The 22554-nt window shown below is 37.7% G+C and overlaps 1 protein-coding gene across 1 annotated transcript in view; it reads left to right on the forward strand.

The window, feature by feature from the left end:
• Window positions 1-22554, forward strand: part of CHN2 (chimerin 2) — a 150623-nt gene that overhangs the window by 57215 nt on the left and 70854 nt on the right. The window contains exons 2-3 of the mRNA XM_026050796.1: window positions 1486-1524; window positions 9353-9408. Of these exons, the coding sequence (XP_025906581.1) occupies window positions 1486-1524; window positions 9353-9408 (95 nt within the window). The remainder of the gene's footprint in view (window positions 1-1485; window positions 1525-9352; window positions 9409-22554) is intronic.

Genomic DNA, 22554 nt, shown 5'->3' on the forward strand with positions numbered 1-22554 from the left:
TGCCACAGTATGGTGTAACTCTGTTAGTCTGAGAGCCCTTTAAAATTTTGGCAAAGTTGTGAAGTGGATTTAGTTGAAACTGCAATTGAATGGATTTCCCAATCAATATATTTGCAAAATGTTACAGAATATTATTACAGGCAGCAACTGTGGTAATTGCTACGTTTTATCCTTCTTTAAAACAATGTAGTTGAAAGTGGCAGATGGTAGCTAATGATTAACATTCCTAGTAAACAAAATTTTGCATGGATATATTTAAAGTGGTTGCATGTATATAAATAGACAGTGAGCATGAGCTATGCAACTATAATTGAATTTTATTAGCATAACTTAAGTAGAAGTTTAGTAAACACCAAACACCTTAATTAACTTGCACAGTATTAGAAGGTTAATGAAACACCCACTATAAATGACTCTTCAAAGTGTTTGGCAACAAGATAGTTTAGAGCCAAACTAATACATGATAACTCACTCTTTCCAGCTAGTGTAGGGCAGCTGTTTTGGAGCTCTGTATTTAACTCCTAAAGGTCAAGCTTGGCCTTTGCTGGGATTTCTGGATTCTGGTTGAATCCAACAGCTTTTCCTACAGCAAGAAATGTGTCTTGAGTCTTGCAGGCTCAGGTCCTCAGTAAGGTCTTCAAGTGGTGCCCACCTGCTTTCCAGAGAGCCTTTGCACTCATGGCTCTTAACATACCATGGGTTTTGGTTTTGTTTTGTTATTCTTTAGTTCAGACCATACGATTTTACACTTCCGAACTCAGAGGCGTGGGTCTCTTTGCCAGCAGTTTATCCAGAAGTATTGCATAGCCCTTGTGCTAAGAAAATATATCAACTCTTTTTGTGCTGCTTCACTTGGTAGGCGCAACAATTGTCTGTTTCCAGTTGCAGCTTTTCCAGTCTTTCCTTTCTCTACCSTTTTGTTATTATTTTTGCTGATGTAGTTTCTGCAAAATATGCAAATTGCAAGTTATTGTCGGTGCAAGACATGCAACCGAATCTTGTTGTGGGAACTGTCAGGTCTGTACGTCAGAGCCTGGTCTGAGCTGCGCATCTTTTTAGCTAAAGCATATATTATTCATTAATGCTTGTTTTGAAATCATAATGGAGGGGTTGGAAGGCTGATTGCAAATCAGTAGTGATTTGTCTGTTTATTCTACTAAATAAAGAAAATAAAGAATTCCATCTGTGGTTATTCTGGTTAATTACTATAAGAATACTGGTGAGATAAGAAACTATATGCAAATTGGTAAGAAATTAATTCCTGTTGTATTTGATTAATTTGGCAAAAAACATTTTGACTCCACAAGTGGTGATATTTATATTCTTGTCTCCCACAGAAGACTGTTTCATAAATAAACTAGCATTTCTCTCGGGAAAGAAATGTAAATTTTGCTGACAAGCTGAGGTCTCTCGTCAGAAAATGCTGCCAGTTTTACTCGGTGGTCAACTGACTGATTTCTTTTCTCCTTTTCATTTCTCTTTTAGATGCTGAAGAATACCAGCCTCCAATATGGAAATCATACTGTGAGTATACCTGAAATTTGAATRATTTTATGACCTTACTAGGGCGTCATTTTTTGGCCTTTTCCTTTTTTTATTTAAAAAAAGAAAAAAAAAAAAGAAAAAAAAACCGAGGTTTTTGTAGAAATTGCTCTGTGGGCCAACAGCAAAAACTGATGTTTTCTAATTCTGTGAAGAGCAAGCCCAGGGGACAGATTGTGTGGGTATCTTTGCTAATGGGCAGATCCTGGGTGTCATGGTTTCTCTGCCTAGACTGTCAGGAAGGATTTCAGATGTAAAGGTTCATGTTCGTCCTTCACGCATTTACTACAGGTCAGATTGAATATACTTGTCTTTTTTTTATGGGTCACCAACTGCCTTTCAGATAATAATGTTTTTGATCCTTAGTGCTATAAGCTGATTTTGAAGCGGTAGTTTAGAAGTTTGAGACATCATTATCAGCTCTTTGAACTCTCCTGTCTRCCCTTAGAAAAATGATTTATACAGAATGTAGTAGGAGAAATGCATATTTGATGCTTTCTTTGCTTTGTTCCAAAACAGGTTTTCTAATAAAATAGCCCTGATCTAAGAAAAAACTTTGACTTTTAAAGCCCTTTTTAAAGGTTGGCTGTGCATTTTATCTTTTTACGTTATATTTTTACTGAAACTTTAATAAAACTGTAGCTTTTTTTTTAAACTGACAACTTCAAATTATGTAGAGAGCTACCAAGACAGGGATCACGGTGCTTCACTTATATGCACATATAAGTTATATGTGCTTCACTTATATGCACATATAACTACTCTTGCTAACTTCAATAGCATTGTCTATATGCCAAAATTAAAGCTCACTATTGAATTGCAAAATTTGTTTCTCAGAAGAGAGACTTACAGCTTTTTCACTGCAATATTTTGTATATGTAAGGGAAACATCCTTAAATTCAGAAGGAATATAATGATTTTAGTTGAATTATTACAGTGCATCTCACTGATACAATAAGTGGATGCATTAAGAGTGTTTTTTTAAGAAGAGATGTACAGCCATTTTAAAATAAATGGAAAACTCCCATTGAGTCTGATGGGACAAAAATTTCAAATGGCAGATGATGCCTCTTTTTGCAATAAGGAAATTTATATTTAAAAATTAAAAGAATAAGCACATACTTAGCTTACCTTCTAGTCCAAACACTGATGCAACAGTTACATGTGGTGGAAAATATTTGGTTCTATTTGCCTGATTGCTAACCTATACTCCAAGAAAATATTAAAAAATAAGAAAGCAGAATGATCTAATAGAATATGAATATATAATTTCCTATTCGGATCAATGTAGGATGCCAGTTTTGTGGCAATGGCAAGGTCATGGCCTGAGCATCTGAACTCCATGCATGAGTGACCTTGGAAAAAATTGCACAGTTCCAAAATGGAGATAGTAGTTTAAGATTACAGAGATTTACTGCTGAGACTATTTAGCCGTAGACATATGTTTTTCATTGCAATATTGGGTAAAAACTGCTTCTTTCATCTGTCACAAAAATCCCAATCTGGAAAAATAATTATAGAATTATTTCCAGTGTTAGTTCATCATAAAAACTAATTCTGTGTCTTATCACAGTTATAAGTTAGTGCTTGTATTTTATTTTATTATTATTTGTGCATTTTAGCTTATTTGTCTTTAATTATGCTAATAAAATACTTTGCATACAGTTTTCGTTTCTTCCTTAAGCCTTATATAAATCCATGTGCACTCTGATGTCTTTTATTGGCACAGTAACCAGGGCCTCGCTCCTTCTAGCTTCCCCACAAAGGCAGATTTTCCTGTTTATGCACGCTAAGTATTCAAATACACACTGCTCTGCATATCCATGGGCAAAGCTGAACAAAGTGAAGCAACTTCCTTGCTCTTTGGCATAATTTCTAAGCTTGTTTTAGTTGTATTTGAAATCACAGTTATGCGAAGTTCTGCATAAAAGATCAGTAGTTCTAATCTTCACCTGTTTAGGAAGAATTATTAGAAGGCATGTGTTTTTCAGAGATTACCATTTTTTTCAGACATTTTTGTCAACCCTGGGAGACAGAGGGAAACAGAAATAGCAAGAACAATTTAATATTGCCAGCACAGGACTTGGAAAAAAGTTGGAAAGTAACTAGCAATCAGCAGTCACTAAGTAGTGGATTTGACTACATTCCTACCTTAGATATAGGTACATAAATAAATAGCCAACAACAGGTTTCTTTTTTTGTAGTCTGTTGTGTGTTGGAAATACTATATGAAATTATATTTTACCTTTTTACCATCACTGAGTTGGAAACAAAGGAAGATTAAGTGTCACAGAAATGTTGCTTGGCAGGGACCTTTGGAGTTATCTAGTCCAACATTCCATGTGCAGTCATACTGTTCTCAGCTATCACTGGCTTTATCAGCTCTATCTTGCTGGRTCTTGGACACCTCCAGGGATCCTGCCACCGCTCTGGGAAACCTGCCCCAGCAGCACAGCCCTGCCCTCTTAGTGAGGAGACAAGAATCCCGTCTTAATGCGTGTGGACAAGTTGTTGGGCTGCTGAAATAGCTTAGCAAGTTCTGGCTTCCAGCTGCAGAACACATGTATGTGTGTTTTGAAGAGATGTGTAGCATGTATGTCTCTCCTCTTAGCACCGGGGAGATTGCTCTCAGCTATGTATATTAAATGTCATGGCTGTTTTAATGGATATTTTTCATTGTTTGAGATCAGTGTGATGGTGTGAAGGACAGTAAAGTGGTAAGGCACAAAATATTGGTTAATGCCATGGTCCAGCTCTTTGCAAAGTTCCCTGGCCTTCTGCAGCAAATAGTCAGGACAAAGTCTGAGTCACGTATCTGTCATAAATTAAAGCATTCTCTCTTCCTTGCCCTTGGTCCACGCATGTGAGTAATCCCACGTTGGGGTGGGAGAGCGTGGATCATTCAAGTTAGGTATACACATAAATTCTTGACTGAGTTGAGACCAAAGAGCTAAAACTAAGGCACTCTGGTGAAGCATTTGCTGACAGAAGGCAGTGTGTCTTTTTGCTGCTTTATAAAAGCAATGATAGGAATTTTTCCTCTCCAGTGGAGCATAACTGAACAGAAATCATAGATGAGTTAAAATAGGAAMTTGAGTTGCCAGCACATTGCAGAATGAAAGAAGTATGAAGAAACTGGTGATAGTCCTTCTCCCCTGGCAGAAGAGGAGGAAGGAAGGCTTCTGCATGTCACTGCTTTGTTACTCACACAGAACAGATTTCATAATTAAGACAGTTCTTTCTAAAATGTATTGTAGAATTTTCCCTTATTCATTCCACCAGACAAGTCTTGCTCTCTCCCTGCAACAAAAGATGAGATAGATATTCTTGCTAGTTACTTTACATCTCAAAGAAACATTTCTCTAGAAATTAGGTAATCATTTAAAGTTTTGCTAACTTTATTAAGCTCTCAAATTGCTTATGCTGCTATGAATGCCAGCGACCTATTTGAATTATGAAACTTTTAAAGATTGTCAAAGAGGTAACTAAAAGGCATTGGATTTTATTGCATTTTAGTCAGAAATTAAGTCCGCGTTCTTATGATGTGTTTCAACTCAATCTGGACCAAGAATGATGCTATTCTCTCAGTAGTAATAATACATCTCCTTTTCTTATAAAGTTGACACAAAATAATAACACAACATTTTGTTCAAAGTGTCATCCTTTTTATGATCAAAGTGATTTTGTCTCTGAACTGTCCGGAGGTCCTCAAAGCTGAGACAGACTGGGTTACATGCCAGTCACTGCCTACAACTGTGTTAAATAAACCTTTTTTTTCTATTATTTCAGTCAACTGTATCCCTATAAATAGGATTCTGTCTTAAAATATTCAAAAAGGAGGGGAAGGAAGGAAATGGGGCAGAAAGGTGAAGTTTGTTTGTCCCAGTTTGAGCACGTAAGGAAGGGAGGTGTTTGCTGTGGCTGCCAGGGTCTCAACCCGGGGCGGTGAGGCTGGCACTGCTTAAGAAGTACATGATGAAACCAGACAGAGCTGCGGGACATTCAGCCCWTCTCAAAATGAGGTCACTTAATGAGGTGCCTGGGCTCATGGGAACTCAGCTTCAGGGCACACATATTCTCAAGTCACCTTAGCTGTAGTCGTCACTTGTACTCGTACCTCATCTGCCGCCTTTTGTGTGGCAGTCCTTTGAAACAAAAACAGGATAGGGCTTTCTAAGAAAATAACGTGATTTTTGTGTCTTTTCCTAATTTTTTTTTCTTATTTGGCCTTTCACTGTTTTTTCCTCCTCTGCTCTTGCTGCCTGTCTTTCAGGAGTATTCCTGGCAGTCGGGGGCCTGCCTGTCCCTTCTTTGCTGTTTCTTTCTCACTGAGTTGCTGGGCTTTCCTTACCCTGATGCTGATAATAGTTCTCAGCCCTTCTTATCTGCTCCCAATCTGCCTCTCCCTCAGTCCAATTGTTTAGCATCTCTCTCCAATATTTCCACTGAGTAGTCATTCTGTCAGTTTAAACTTAATACGGCCTAAGCTGAATTCTTTATCTTTCCCATGAAACCATTTCCCATTCATGTTTTCTGTGATTACCACCATTCACAAGCTCAGTCATGCTTGTTACTTGGGGCCATTTTCTCATCCTGCACATTTAAAGCAGCATGTAAATCATTGCTATTATTTATTTGTATAGTAATGATCTTATTACATTCTGCTCTGATGTATTTCTAAATGATATCTCTTGCTCTATGCAGATTATCATGCAGATTAATTACCCATGCCTCTCTGAAAATGACAGCAACCTTTTGCAGCCTATTCAAAACACGATTGTTAAGATGATTTGTCTTTCTTGTCATTCTTTGTGAATCCCTCCACTGATTCATCCCTCTGCATCCTATCAACATCCAGGCTTTTGTGCAGGCTTTCAAAGCTTTCATATATCTGCCCTTTCCTATTAGTCATTCCCTCCTTTGTTTTGTGACATGCTGATTTCTTTCCCCACCCTTGCTTCTCCAGTGATATCAGCCTCCGTCATCCTTGTGGCCATTTCCAGGAGTTCTTTACTTCCTTCGTTTCTTTCCCTCGTTTCTTACACATTGCAAAGTCACAAGATAGGTTGCATCTGTGTTCTTCACACAACTTCTTTTATACCACAGCCAACAAGTTTACCTGAGAAACAGCTTCAGTGGCTTAATTTTGCTCAATCAATTAATAACTAACAGTTTTTATCACTGAAAATAGGATTTTTGATTTTTGTGAATAATTATTCTTTCCTAATAATTTAACTGAATGAATGGGGAAATGGAGCTTTTATTTTAAATGATGAGGAAGCAATCATATTTTTGCAATATATTGCTTCCTCAGAGATCCTTTTCCCTACTGGAAATGTATGGAGGGGGACAGAAAAAAAGTTGCTATTTTCCTCTTGAATATGTTTAATATTAAGCATGAGCTACTTCCTAACTCAGCAATGATACTATTTCAAATAGTCAAATATGGGCAACTTAAAAGCAGAATGTTTGGCTCCAGGGTAATGAGTTTTTTTAAACATGGTCTCTGATTTTTGAACTGGAGTTTTCTTGCACATCTAGATGGAGCAGCTAGTCCTGGACACTGTTTTCAGACATGTGAAGGACAAGAAGATGATTGGGAGTAGTCAGCAGAAGTTTATGAAGGGAAAATTGTGCTTAACCAACCTGATAGCCTTCTGTGAAGAGATGACTAGCTTGGTAAATAGGAGGAGAGCAGTGGATGTTATTACCGTGACTTTAGTAAGGCTTTKGACACTGTCTCTCATAAAAGCCCYATAGATGAGCTGATGAAGTGTAAGCTAAATAGGCGGTCAATGAGGTGGCTTGAAAACTAGTTGAACCGCTGCACTCAGAGAATCCTATCAGCAGCAGCATGAAGTCCAGTTGGAGAGCATTCACTAGTGGTGTYCTCAGGGACCAATATTGAGTTCAATACTGTCTAAAAGTTTTGTTAATGAACTGGATGATGAGACAGAATGCACCTTCAGCCAGGCTGAAACCCCAGATGGCTGTGCTCCTGTTCAGAGGAAGCTTGAGAAGGAGCCTCATGCTTGAGAGCAAGCTGGAGAATGAACCTCAGAAAGTGACAAGTCCTGCCCCTGGGCAGAAATAACCCCTTGCACAAGTACAGGCCGGGAGACAACCAGCTGGAGRGCAGCTTTGCAGAGAAGGCCATAARGGTCCTGGTGGACAACAAGTTGGACGTAGACCAGCAGTGCACCTTCATGATAAAGCAGTGCATTAGGAGTATTGGCCATCAGGCTGGGGGAAGTGATCCTTCCCTTCAACTCAATATGAGTGAAGCCACATCTGGAGTGCCGGGTCCAGGTCTGGGCTGTCCTGGATAAGAAAGTACAGAAAAACTGTTAGGGATACAGAAGACATTTAATCAGAAAATGAAAAGTGAAGGATTTGAATCTTACTCTGTTAAACTCTGCAAAGGGGTAAGAAATACTACTGGCTAGCTGGTCTAAAAGKGGTGGGAGGTCTGACAGTGCTAGATGAGGTAGGTTATCTTAGTAAATATTCAGAGCTGGATCATGTTTTTTGTACATTAACTATATGGAATATAAGAAATCATGAACTGTCTTGCTATGTCCCTTTTGGGGGCTGGGGATGGAGATGAGTTTGATAAAAGGAGGGSATATGGTTTTATTTGCTTAGAGATTAGCGGAGAATATAGCGCCACAAAACTTCCATATTTCTTGAGTAACAAACTTGTAGGTAAGCCCAGGACTTCCATGCTCTTCAAGGACATTGCAGTTGATGTTAACCCCATTTAAAGAGAAGGTGAGCAAGGTAACAGAAGGTGCTAACGTGTAACCCCTACCATTTCTATTCACTATCTGCAGCAGGAACTCTGGGGTTTATCAAACCTACAGACATTTATTTCTCCTCCTTCTTTTCCCCCCATTGTCTACCACCTCATAATTCAGAGTGTTACAAGAGTTGTGAAGAGCTCTATCCTAGAAATTTGGCTTTTAGGAAAAAGCATAGGACACAACAGTCTTTCCAAATGCAAGAAGATCAGCATACAGAGGGCCATTCTCTAGGGAGGCAATCCAAACCTTTGGGATTTTTCCTGGAGTTATGGAGAGACAGTCTGTCTGCATTGGAATTGATTACTGTCATTGTCTGTCAACTTCCTCTCCTGACTTTTGAGTGGAAAGGAAGGAAAGGGTCTCATTAAATACATGAAGGGAAGAGGCTGGGGGCCAGAGTTCAGCAACTGCATCTAACCTCGGATTTCTCTTCTGGAGCCCTAACAAGATGTGCAAAATTGATCCGAGGCTATTTGAATACAGTATAATTATCCTAAAAGCAATGCTTGCTTACTCATAAATAATTAACAGCACAACTTAAAAAATAAATTATAAGATTCTAGTAAACTCTTTCAGATACAGTGAGCTTTTTCTTCGCTTATCAAAAAAGCATGAGTGCTATATTCCAAAATCCTGCTTGAGTTGTAATGTCGTGGTGTATGCAGAAGCATGATTGTATACTGAGGTAGGAAGTTCATAGGAAGTTCTTCYGTGTACTTTTCCCCAGTATAGAAACTTAGCAAGTAACAAATACTAAAGAGTTAAAGCAATCTAAGTTAAATGTCTAAGAGTTCTAAGAGTTAAAACACTTAATCAATTTGACAAGTTTACAGGTTTTACTAGTTTTGATATAAGGGACTTGTGTACAGTCCAAAATTCCTCTATTTGTCATCCTTTTCTTTGCATTTGAATTTTTCTCTGGAGATCCCAGCTAAAATAAGCATCAGAATCAAAAGTTTGTGTATGTTGCAATCCTCTAATTATCTTTACGTTTTTATGTTTGACAGTGTATCAGTTACAACAAGAGGCGCCACGTCCCAAGAGAATCATTTGTCCTCGGGAGGTCAGTTCTTCTTTTACTGTACCTTGTTAAATCTGATGAATTGTCAGCAGCCTATTATTCTGGGAGATCTTTTGTACCGTCCAAGGRTAGTATGCTCTTTAATTTTCCTACTCCATCATTTTCTATAATCATTTTTTCCTGAGGTTGATTAATTAAAGCAGATTAATATTTGCTAATTAGACTTGGAGGCTGAAATATGCAAAATATTGCCACTGGAAGTCCCTTCATTAGACAAATACTCATTAATCGTTGCTTACTGTTGCTCTTCTGTATGTTACCTAACCATTTGTGTTTCATTATGAAAATGGAGCAGCATAAARTCTCTTTCCTTCCTATATCTGCGTGTTAGAGTATACGGGATAAGTTTTGACATGATTCATGCCTTTCCAATCTGTAGAAACTACTTTGCCAATCCTGAACTGGTAGCAGTAGAGCTTAGTTCTGTCTTGGAGACTTTAAAGATTGGAGAATATTAAGGGATATGTAAGACTGACCATTTTGCAGAGTCATCTTGTTGCTCTGTTTTCTTTATTTTTTCTGTGTTCTTCTATCCACATAAATAAGTTAGTTCCATAAGCTGCCTTGAATCATTGCAGTCATAAAAATGTGTCGACTTCTCTGCCCAGTCAATAAAATCGTGGTAGTTTTACAATAGTTTTATCTTCACTGATGTCAGGGACAAGTTCTTTGCAAAGMCACATGTTCATATTAGCAATAGAAATACTGAATATAGGGAGTGGTTACACAAGATATAGAGGATTTTGTGTATGAAAGGGGACATAAGCATCAATATGACACATAGCTCTGTTTTCAACTATAGTCCTGAGCTTTGAGTATCCATTTAAATAGACCCCTAGCAAAGTCTGTCAAATATTAACAGATACCGTTGTGGAACATGGGACAGGGAGTGGTGYAGCAAGGCAAGGGGGACCTGAAGGATTTTACACATAAGAAGGTCCATTGCAAAGCTGGGAATTAAATCCTGATTTCTTGAGTCCATCTCATGCTATAACTAAAGGACTGTTGTTTTTTTTTTCCCTTCCCTCAAATGSTGCTGGGCAGCTGTTTCAGAGCCAAGGAGCAGCATCTTGGCTTCAGACTGGAAGTCTCTGAGCTCTGTCCACATGCCCACTAGTGTGGATAAATTGCTGAAAAATTTTAGTAGGATCTTCAGAAAATATGGTTCATTATGGGAACTTCATTATGGGAACCAAAGTGGTTGGGCCCAAATAGTGATTAGGCTACCTCAGTTTTAAGTTTGTCTACATGAGAGCAAATTTGGATGAAGATAAAATGTGATTTTAATGCAGAATAACAATTTGTATTCTTGTGCTAGAAACGAGAGCATCTCCATAAGTGAGTGAAGCAAATGAGCAATTCTGAGCTGTTTATCAGCTTACTTTATTGAACTTCATTCCTTAGATACTTCCTGCATATTTTCCACACCTAAAGTTATCCTTTCTTTCCTTTTCCTTACGTTAAAAGACTGCAGATAATTAATTCCTATTCAGGTCCCTTCTAAAGATGTACAGAAAGAAGCCAAGGCCAGCCTGTATTAACCAAATGAATGATTAATTGACAAACCAGTGCATAACGAAATAGGTAAAAAATACCTGGTTCATATCATTTTTTTTTTTGATTCTGACTAATGAGCCATTTTTTGGTGATTCACTTTCTGGACTAGAGAAAGTTCTATTTTGATTTGGCTTTATTTATTTATTTATTTAAATTTACTAAATCATTTGAAAATAAAGAGACTTTACTCAAGCTTAGGGAATATATAAACCAGTGTAAATCCTTAAAAATATGATCTTTGAATTATTACTTGGATTGYGAGTCTTTGTGTAAATCAGCTGTGTCCGTAGCCTGATTTCCAAAACAAAAAATTCTCTGACTGTGGACTGTTATTTCAACAGTGATGATGATGTACTTAATTTTTATATTTTAATTTTACATAAACGTATGTAAAATATGCTTATATTAGGACWTCAGGACTTTTTCCTGATATCTAGATCTCTCATTAGGTTCACAGTTTTGCTTTTATATAAAGTAGAACTTTATAATGGCTTTAAAGAGCATCACAGATTATTTAAAAGAGAAATTCAGTAATTTGTTCCTATGGCACCTATTAGCATTTCCTTAAATCACAACTTTTATGCTTTAATCTGTTCTGATGACCTTATAAGCTTTCTTCCTCAAGAAGTGGCATCCTCTTAGTCTTGGATTTCTGTTAGTTTCATTGAAAAATCTCAATCCTTTTTTTTTTATAATTAGTGTAGAAACATTAATCAGCAATATGACAGTTATTTAGTATGCAACATAACATTCATGCAACATCTGGAGAGCAGGTGTCAGCGAGATATGAGTGACACTGGAAAAATATATCTCTCCAGATGAATATCATAAGAACTGGATGTAGCTGAGGGTGCTCTCTTGTGTGATTTAGRATTCAAAGGACTTCTGACAGATGTGATGAAAAAATAGAAGTAATTTTAAACCCTTCATGTTTATRGGAAGATGTTTTTCATTTGTAAGAGCTGAAATCTGCCCTGTTTACAAGGAAATTTAAGTGTCTGCTGAAAAAYAAAACCTGTAGCATTAATAGATAAACTTGTGAAGTATTGTGTTCTCCTTTCACCATTTTTTATCATCCAACTTCTCCACTGCTCTCTTCAGTGTTCTCCGTGTGCATTGCACCTCTGTACTTGGTTGTCACAAAGGTTTTAGCCTCAGATCTCAGCAGTTCTGCCGTCTCAGTTGTGTGGATTTCATTATTAGCTGCACTGTGAAGACWGAAATCATTTGTCCTGATACACAGACAACCAGACTAGGAGTGGGACTGGGGCTGTAAATAAAACATGAACATTTAGAGCTTTGTGTGTCTTCGAGCTTTGCTATCATGATTTTCTTTTTCCCTTCTGCCTTGTCTGGAAAAGCAGGTCATTYCTTCAATGGAAATCATATGGAGTGAACTGTTGGGGCTTCAGGTATCTAACGACCTTTAATTAATCACTACTGGCAGCATGAATAGTGCAAATATCCTATCTTCCCAATAACTTTGGTTTTCTGCCAGTACCCTAATTTGTAACTGTATTCCTTCCAGCAATGTTTTAATGGCTTATTTTTTACATTAAAAAAAAAATAGTTTAGAAGTGCCATTCAGGTGTAGGAGTAACTTCTGAATAGCATGCTTGTAGGTGTAAGTGTAATGGTATGCAGTGAGGATTCAGGTGAATTTTGTGAGGAAGTCATATTAAAAAGCATGTTTTAGAATTTATTCTACAGAAACGATGATCCAAAATGACACATTCACAGAAAAAATCCAGCAAAACATTCAACTTAATTTTTATTCTAAATTAAGTATTAAATTATTTTCATTTTAAAATATTTTTCAATAGGCTCTTCTAAGTTAAAATGACTTTTAAAGAAATTGAGATTTTAAGACAGTAATAGGTTTAAGAAAGAAACAGTGACACTTTTGGGGAATGTTTTCTGCAACTGCTGGTAAACAACAGGCTTGTTATAAATTTCCTTCAAAGAGTGAGTCTTAGTCGTGACTCTTATGTTCCTTGTCTAGAGTCGTTCAGATATTCCTACCTGTGAATGTTATTCCTGTTCTGTTCCATGAAAGTCTAATAGCTGACAGCGATTTTTGCGGCTGCGGAGTCTGCCTACATGAGACCTTTCATATTCCTTACAGCGCTTCGGCCAAGCCAGTGTCAGCAACAGTGAGAAACTTGTCTAAATTTCCCTAGTGTAGACAAAGCCTTGAAGCCTTACTTATATTATTATGTAGAAAAAAATGTCAGTTAATTGGCCTCTTCATTTTCCTGAATACCAAATAGGTTGTGTCAGAAGCAGTAGAAAGATTCTGGCTGCCCTCAAAGCAGCAAAATAGTGGTTCCTGGATTAAAAGCAAATGTGATTACGGTAGGGAGATTTTATTCTCCTCCCCCAATCATTTTTTCTTTGCTTAAGTGATACTAGGAGACTGAAATAAGGGTATCTTCAGACCGTCATAATCTGAAACATGACCAATTGTTCTTTGCTCAGTTATCCTCAAATAATCTTTTGAAATAAGAGATCTGAGCTAGCAGCAGTAGGGCATAGGAGAGTTTCATTTAAACAATAACAATATTGAAAAGTGCTTTAAAAATTCCAGATTACTTCTGTCAGTTTTGCTTTCAAATRCAACAGTATTTTGTCTTTGTAGCGAAGAAAAATCTTTCGGTAGGACAGTTCCAGAATTAGATAAACTTGAGCAAGGTTGCTAAAATTAAGCCTTAGTAAGATGCTTGCAGACTATATCAGAGCGGATGATAGGTGTTTAATCATTGCAGGAAGTCTTCCGTGAATTCCCTTAATTCTGCTCACTTAATGACCTTTATAAGCTGAATACATTTTCTTTCCATCTGCCCTCACCTGTCTATGAACAGTGTGTATACTATAGTAGAGAGATGGAATAGGCTGAAATTACCCGTAAAATTGGTGGTAAATAATGAGAGTAAATGGGAATTTTCACAGCACTTGTTCAAATCACTAAACTGCAAAAATGCAAACACTGCCATGAAAAGATGTCTCATTGTCAGTCCTGGGAGTTTATCAAAGATTWTTCAGAATATCATCTTTTCCCTCGAAAGAAACCCCAGATCACACACAGTGACACGCCAAGAGACCCCATTAGACAGCAATTAATGAAAATGAGCAGAATTGTCCTGAAGCCTATTTTCATTAATGAAAGTGTTTGTACATATAAGACTTAATGGAGCCTACATCTTAAAATTGTTACAGTATAAACGCTAGTTTAATTGTGTTTTTATAATCCCATRTTTATGGGAGGGACAAAAATAAACATGGAGAATGCAGCAATCATTTTCTGTGGGTTGCAAGTGGAGCTGGAGAACAATTTTGAAGAGACAGTGACAAAAGGAGGAAAGTTCATCTGAGATCTGTGCTGAAAAGAGTAAAAGAGTTGAAGACCAAGAAGGATCTGTGATTATATTGAGGTGGCAGATCCACAGACTACTAAAATATGTTGTGACTGTCTTTTCCTAAAATGACAAAATTTGGGTTTCGACTTTAGGTTTAGAATGTAGGTTTAGATCCAATGTAATACTTCTGTATCTTCGTAGTGAACTTCATTCCACAGAATGCGTGTGGATGAAAAAAGCAGGGCTAGAATATTGACTGTCTAAATATTGGTTGTATTCATCACATCAGAAAAGGTTGCAATTTATTTTTCTGAAGCACTTCAAGAACACATAGGAAATCTGTCCTAAAGTGCATGAAGTCCCATTCTGAAAACAACAATGGGATACTGGAGCACTCAGATGTACGTGTCACCCTTGTTTTCATGGTCTGTTGAGTACTGAATCCAGTGGGCAGAGAGTTTTCTAAGTATTCTGCATACATGAGAAACAAGGAAATAGTTAGTTCAACAAAGTAAGAGTAGGTTTTTTCTATTCCACTTGAATTTCATTAGGTTTGATTTACTAATGTTTTAGGTTACAATTTGCAAATTAGACTGGTGTTCCCTTCACAGTCAAATGCAGTATGAACAAGTTGATCTGTTTATTGATTGCCATTGAATGAAACAGTTAAAGGCTCTTTTCAGAAGACAAGAAGGCAAATTTGACTAATGAGCAATAATTATATCCAGCTTACTTTGTGGGGCTGATAATCTTGTTAATTAACCCTCTAGTTTTTGTTGAAAGCTTCCTTGGGAAGCTTCATCCTCCTATCCATTTTTCCTTTTAAGTGTGCATTGTATGTGCATGATTTTGCTTTTCTGCTGACTTTTAGCTTCCTTTTATCATTTTCATATTGAATATCAGTCTTTTGGTCTAGTTCTTTTTATTTTGATGTCAAATCTAAGTAGTTTTYGTGCTAGAATACATGGAAGCCTGTTTCACACCTCATTTTAGGTAAAGTTTATTAGTAAACCTACATGCAGGTGAAAATTCTATGTGTTTTTATAGATTTATACACCTGTTCTAATTTAGGCCAGTATTTCTTGTGGATGGTCATTTATCGATGAAGTCTCCCTGTGTTTGTTTACTGACTGAATTATTGTGAAGTGTTTGATGTCTTTTGTTAGGATTCAGAATGAGAACACAGTATGGGGAGTGGTTGATCAATCCTTTTTTCTTAATATGAATAATTATAGAAATGAGTATGCACATTTGTCTGTATGTATCTCTGTATCTTACATCCTGTGTTTCTATTATATATACACACCTGTATGTAGTTCAAATGGTCAAATTAGCCATTATACACTTGTTTTTTGGCACACTGAAGAGAAGTTAGCATGAACACCGTGGAATTTGTGTTGTTTTCACACAGGAACTCCTGAATTTCGAGGGTTCAAAATTAAATTGCAGAAGTTTTGCAAAGTAAATTCCTATTTATCTTTTTTTATTTCAAAAAAAAAAAATGCATAACTCTTTGGAAAGGCACCATGACAAGCTAGTATGCACTGACTCTGTTCAACCACCCTGTATGGATAAGGAAGCATTGGTCATCATTTGGGGAACATTCTCCTACATAGCATTTTGCAGAGCCCCTAAGAGGATCTCCACTTGTGTTTCCAGAAAAGCAGCTAGCCCTAAAGTCCAGTATTCTCTTTATTCAGACTTTGCTAGCCTCTTTTCACAAAACTCCCACTTGCAGAGCAGAAGCATCCACAAATCAATGACAGGAAATGAACCAAGTGAATCTTTTTCTTCCTCCTCAGATTTTTGTTTTCATCCTCCTCTTATCCCCATGGACAGATGTTYTCCTAATAACCTGCCAGCATATGCACCCAACCTGTGCTACATGGTGGATGTGTCTTGTCTAGGGCTTGTCTTATGCCCTTCTTCTCCAAATACTCTGCGTACCTCTCTCCACTCCCAGTTTGGATCTTCTGCTTCCTAATTTTCCTTCCACAAGCAAGCCTAGGGTCCTGCCCACATCTCCTGCACGTGCTCAAGTTTCTGACCAGCCTCCAGCAGAATTATTCTAAATGTATTCAAACATATTCTGTAGGCACCTTGCTGAAGGGCTGTCTTTTTACATCATGTAGTAATACTGACCWGGTTAGGAAACATAGCTTTTGGTGATGCTTTGGGGTAGGTGGTRTAGCACCAGCACAATTGTGCAAATGTACTGTCTTCTGTTATGGTATGTGTTGTATGACAGTTAYAATGTGCCTTACTGATTGCAAAATTGCAAGCAGTGTTAGTAGCATTGATATGACTTAGTGCAGTTGTCTGTTGCAGTTTTGGACTTTTTTCTTCCCATTTAAATGACTCAGCACATCATTCTTGGAAAAAAAAAAAGAGCACATTTTAAATAGGATATTTAAATTTTTCATACTGCATTCAAGGTAACATTGATCTTCCTTTTTACATTTAATGATGTCCTTACTGTGTGAATGGAAACTGCATAGCAAAATAGATGTCTCCTGCTTCTGCTTCTTTAGCCTGACCCTGTTTCCTCTGACTACTTAGCAGCAGCCTCCTTGATTAAGCTGCATTTCAGTTTATTTTAGCTTATGTTCAGGAACACATCATTGTCTTTATTAGGTTACAAAATATTTTTTTTTCTTTTCTTGTTCATTCTTGTTTTTCCCTGTTAGAGATGAATGTTCATAGAAATATATTCTGATTTAATAAAAATAACAGATGTCACTGTCTGAGAAGATTTTTATTACCTTCTGGAGTTTAGAATATTTTATCTGGTACGTTGATTATTATATACTGGGTAGAGGGAGTACGCTCAAGGTCATGGATAGGAAAGAAGTCCATATTAAAAATACTCCCATGAAAGATGCCTTAGAGCAGCTCTTTTGAAAGTTTGATACAAACAAACAAACCAACAAACCCTATGCTTGTTGAAGTCCATGTCCTTAAAAATGATAGAAATAACCTTGATAGAATGGAAATCGCCCTGCAGGAAGAGCTATAGAAACAATCAGGGSTGCTGGGCTTTCCTGGATTTCTGTAAAAAATATTATTCTTCCGAGAAAGGATCTTTAGGCGTCATATATTCTAGAGAGATGAAGCGAGCCACCAGGATGGAGGAGCTGTGCAGCTTTGAACATTAGCTAATAAAATCACTCCCTTGTATTCTTCACTTTCGTCTTTCCTGCTATATTCTCCCTAGCAGTGGAGAACTCCAGTGCTACGTTCTCTTCCCCAGCACTGTACATTTTATAGCAGAATATTTGCTTGAGGACATCAAACGCAGTTTGGCACTCTGTGTGGTGGTAGATGCATACTGCTTTATGTTATTAAGCAGTGACAAGTTTATCACCCGAAGGTCTGGCCTTCTCCACTACATCAGCTCTAGCTCCCTGCTGCCTCCTGTGCACAGAGCGTCACGCGGGTGGGCATCACCCTGACACACATGTTTTATATGTGATTTATACAGCCTATTTATACAGTGTGTGCCCTGCTGGTCTCCTGACAGCACCCCAGGCAGACATGAGGCTCAATTATGGTGTCCAAGGGCAGCAAAAGACTTCAAGAGATCATGATCCTTCTTGCATCAAGAAGGGATATTTATGTATATATTAAAGGCTTCCAAAGCTGAAGATTTCATGATGTCCTATACTTATATATTTATCTTTTTTAGCTACTGTAGTTTAAGATGTATATTCTTTTACGCAGTTTAAATCTATTACTTTTTGTCTTGTCTGCAAARCACACAGTGATTCCAGTTCAGTTGATGACTTAATAATCCTGGATCCTTTCCTAGGAAACCTGTTTAGTCATACTCCCTCCATTTTATTGGATCATTTTGACATTTCCCTCCCAGATACTCTTGCATTGGAGGTACCATGGCCCCTCACCACCAAGTGACTGAAAACATGTCCTTGGGGTGACAAACATGTGAATAGTGTTGGCAGTGAATAGTGTCGGCAGTGACAAACTCTTGGGTGACGTGTTGGGTGACAAACCATGTCACTGCCGACACTATTCACCCCATGGGTTTGTCACTACCAACACTTTTCATGAGCTCATCACAAGATGCATGTACATACTGGCTGTATAGAGTTGGCCTGTCCTTGGCTGGGGAGTATAGATGTTGCATTGCTGCTACTCGTGCTAACAGCCTTTACCCTCTCATCCCTTYGGCAAAAGCGAGAGTTGTTTGTCTTTAAAAATTTGGTGCCAGAGTTCCTGACCAAATAGAAGTAGAAAAGTTCGATAGATATTTTCCTGCRGAAATGGTAGTTGCTGAATTTTCTTGCAAATTAAATTACTTTTGTCATTGATGTAAAATAATGTGTTGTATTTAAAGGGCTAGTTGGGCTTGTTAATTGATCTAAGTAAGTCTTGCTTTAAGAAAAATTTGGAGATAAAAACTTCGTTATAGAAATCTTCAGGTACAGTGTAGTGTTTCTTACTTCGGGAGTGGATTTTTTCTTTTAATGAGGACTTACAGTTATCCTTAATACTTCTCTTTTGTTAATTCTGAGGCAAAAGTTTGCAGTTGGCTGTCAATAATTCTGGCAAAAGTTGAAATATTCTGAAGATAAATTCTTCCTTTTCCTGCACAGTCTTTTTTAACTGGGCTTCTCTTGTAGCTCTTCTAACCATTGCATATTTCTTTATGAGAAATATGTAAACTGAGCTGGGAAGTGTATTCAGGGATAGTCAACTAGTCCTGAAAAATAATCAGGATTGCTCCAAACGGAGAATGTATCAGATTAAGGTTCTTTCAGGAGAACACCTCATTGCCTACACTGGGTGAACACACTGGCACTATTAACTCTTGCATCTAGTTTCTCTGATCTCTCTGTGGATGGCAGGGAAGAACAGAGAGAGGCAGCAGCAGCTGCTCACCTTCCTGCTTCCCTTCCCTTTTATATTCTCTATATGGCTGGATTAAAACAGTGATKGAAACTCATAGCTGTGTGGTGTTAGTGTTGTGCTAGTTCTCTTGAAACATAGGCAGATTGCTGTCTCAGAGGGATTTCTAAATTTTCATTCCAGTGTTTCTGACTTTCAGCTTTGACCACTGGCTAAGTAAATATGCAATTAAGTTGAAGAGAAATATGGTGGGTTTTTTTTTTTCTTTYCTTTTTTTTGAAATGAGGATTCTCTTGTTTTTGTGCAGAAAGAATTCTTTAGGGCATCTTCATATCTGCAGTGTGGTGCRGCTTGGATGTTGATGCCTGCAATGAAAATCTATCACATTAGGGCATACTCGCCTCCTGCCTGCATGATTCCCAGTAGTTTTGTGACGAGCTATCTTGCAGAGTGATGTTGGATTTTAATACAATAATCTGTACATTAGCAGGAATATGTCATTGCGGGGCTAAGCCATGCTGGTCAGAAGAGAAACSGCAAATCTCAGGGCATTAAAATTCAGTAAACCTCAAAATTATGTATAAGTAGTGTATTGAATTATCTCAGATAGCTGGTGTACTTTTATGAAGAGGATTTATTTCCTTCTCAGCACTGGGTTTATACCCAGATGTAACTGACTGCACACCTTGAAGAATATATAATGACACTGTAAAAAACTTAGGAAATGAAACTAAATGCCCAGGTGAGGCTTTTGTTGGGGCTGGAGAGAGGCAGTGTTATTTAGGCTGGGGGATAGAAGGATAGAAGGATAGAAGGATAGAAGGATATGTGTTCTCTTAAGGATAGAAGACCTGTGTTCTCTTAAGCGTGGACTTCCAAAGGCATTTGGAGGAGGACAGTACAGGGCTGGTTTCATTTGTGTTTGAGTGTGCTTCAAGATTAGATATATTAGAATGTTGCTGACTTTATTGGAGGAGTTGTGATTCACATTATTTCATGATGCTTCTTATTTCCTGATGAAGAAGACTTAAGTCTTTAAGAATTTTGGCATTCATCAACAGCTCGTGATTCATACAACTGTGCATTTCAGCAGTGACTTTCTTCTGGCTGGCTTCTGGCACAATGGCCAGAAATTCCTGCTCTGCAACAAGAATTTTGGTTTGAGATTGATGATAATACCTTCYTTTAAGACAGAAAGTTACCATCTCACATTTTATCTTGAAAGTTGCCACTTAGAGCAAAGAAGGAAAGGCGTTTATTGGATCTGTATGCAGAAGCAGTGCCAGCAGGATGCAAAGGTCTTTAAGAAAAATCATTTTTTCACTGAAGGCAAAATACATCTTTAGTACTGAAGGCCTTTTATTTGCTTCACATAATCCACTTCACTGTTGTATTTTGTCTATTAGCATGGGAGTATTAAATGCTTCAATCCCTCTGATCAATCCCCTGGCTAAACATCTAGGCAGGAATAATGCACAGGCAGGGAAAAACAGCTGATCACCTGGGAAATACARTCAGTTTTTTTCAGTGGGGAAATTGTGACAACTATATGGAAAGTGATAAAAGTGTTCTTTTTAGCCCATTTCTGTATGAAAGTCAAGTAAGCCTATGCGTCCTCAGAATAAGGCAGCTATTCTGGGCTCCCAGCTGTCACTTTTCTCCCTGAATGTTGTCTATTCTTTCAAGATTCAGATTTCCCTGGATCGGACCAGTGAGACTTTGTGTGCGTGCACGTGAGTGCGTTCATAGCAGGAGAGCAGAAAGCTAATCCCAACTGAATTTCAGTCACCTTTGCCATCTGGGACATTGAGTACTTCCCTTGAAGTTGTACAGAGGCTTCAGTCAGTGCAAAATAGAACTACCAGCATCTTTGAAAGCTTTGAGCTTCTGCTCCATCAATTGTGCAGAGTTTTGGGTTATTTCCAAGTTCAGTGCAAACGTTTCGKTTTTGATCTAGAGGCCCTGGTGTTATTTTGATCTTCCAGCGTGCTGTAACTTTGTTTCCTTGTGTTCTTAGCAGTGAAGTTGGTTCAGAGCTTAATGATTATTTCGGATTGAAGGCTGCAGTAAGTAGAGCAGAGACTTTTTTGAGGTTAGTACATGAGAGCTTGTGATTATTTGGTGGATTTTGTTTGTTTGTTTGTTTTTCCTGGTTGTAGATAGTGGCCTTGGAGCTTTACTTCAGGAAATACTACAGTATCTTTCCAGTTTAAAACCAAGTGCTCTCATTATGTCCATTTAGGCACATGGRTGCTAAAAGATGTTGGCACACAGGTTTCTGTTTTATGGAGAGGAAAGAAGATAGGATCTGATGGGCTTTGTGTGGCCTCTCAAAAGAGCAAATCTTTTAACTCACAAACAACAGGAAAAGTGCAAAACACGGCATTCATGGCATTACAGTGAGTTCCTATTTAATGACAAGAAATTTACAGGCAAATTCAGATTTTTGCATAAAAAGATGTTGTGAGAGGGACTATAACTGTACTTTTGTTGGCCCCAGGAGGTATTCCCAGATGGATTGTATCCTTTTTTTTTTTAACTTTTTTTTTAATATATTTGTCATGTTTCACCTTTGGTAGTATAAAGGTGAGGTCATGTTTCGAGGTCATGTTTCACCTTTTGTAGTATAAAGGCTTTGTTTTCTTCTCTGTGGGAAAAGAAGTTTTCCTACTTGTTCCCTGTCACCAATTTCAATGTATGGAGTGGCCATTGTTTCCAAAAAGGTTGTGTTTGGTGGTCTTATGTAACCTAACTCAGATACCCATATTTTAAATTAATTCCCAGCTAAGAGATATAATACAGTTGCAAAATAATAAAGTCATGGAATGCTAGTAAAGATGATGAATATGAATTCAATTCAATTTAATTCAATATGAACAACATTCTTTCAGAGATTCCATTAATCAGAGAGTTCTCTAAAATCCTTCCTAATTTCTGTATGAGGTTGACTATTTTCACATGAATCCTCAGTAGCCCTTATAACTCTTAAATTCACATCAGATGATAAAGTAGCTGTGGGATTTAAAAATAAAAATTGAATTCATTTGGTGTCCTTTCTGAGTTGCAGTATATGTGCACAGGAACCCAGCACCTGCACTTGGCAGTTGCTGTGATTTGGCTCTCTCTTCATTTCTGCAGTTGCTTTTTTCCTTTTATCCCTTGCCCCTTCGAGCTCCAAAATGTTTGCATCCATCTCATGCCCAGGCAGGAGTTTCAAGGGGATGCTGCTACTAGTGCTGTGCTGGAAGTGCAGTAGGGATGTGCTTGAACTCCCATAGGACTTCATTGAAGATTCTCATTATCTGGTAGAGACTTCAGTTCATTTTGCACTGTATTTTAGCTGTAGTGA

Source organism: Nothoprocta perdicaria, unplaced genomic scaffold (genome assembly GCF_003342845.1).
Source record: "Nothoprocta perdicaria isolate Ctin4 unplaced genomic scaffold, notPer1 scaffold_70, whole genome shotgun sequence".
Taxonomy (NCBI): Eukaryota; Metazoa; Chordata; class Aves; order Tinamiformes; family Tinamidae; genus Nothoprocta; species Nothoprocta perdicaria.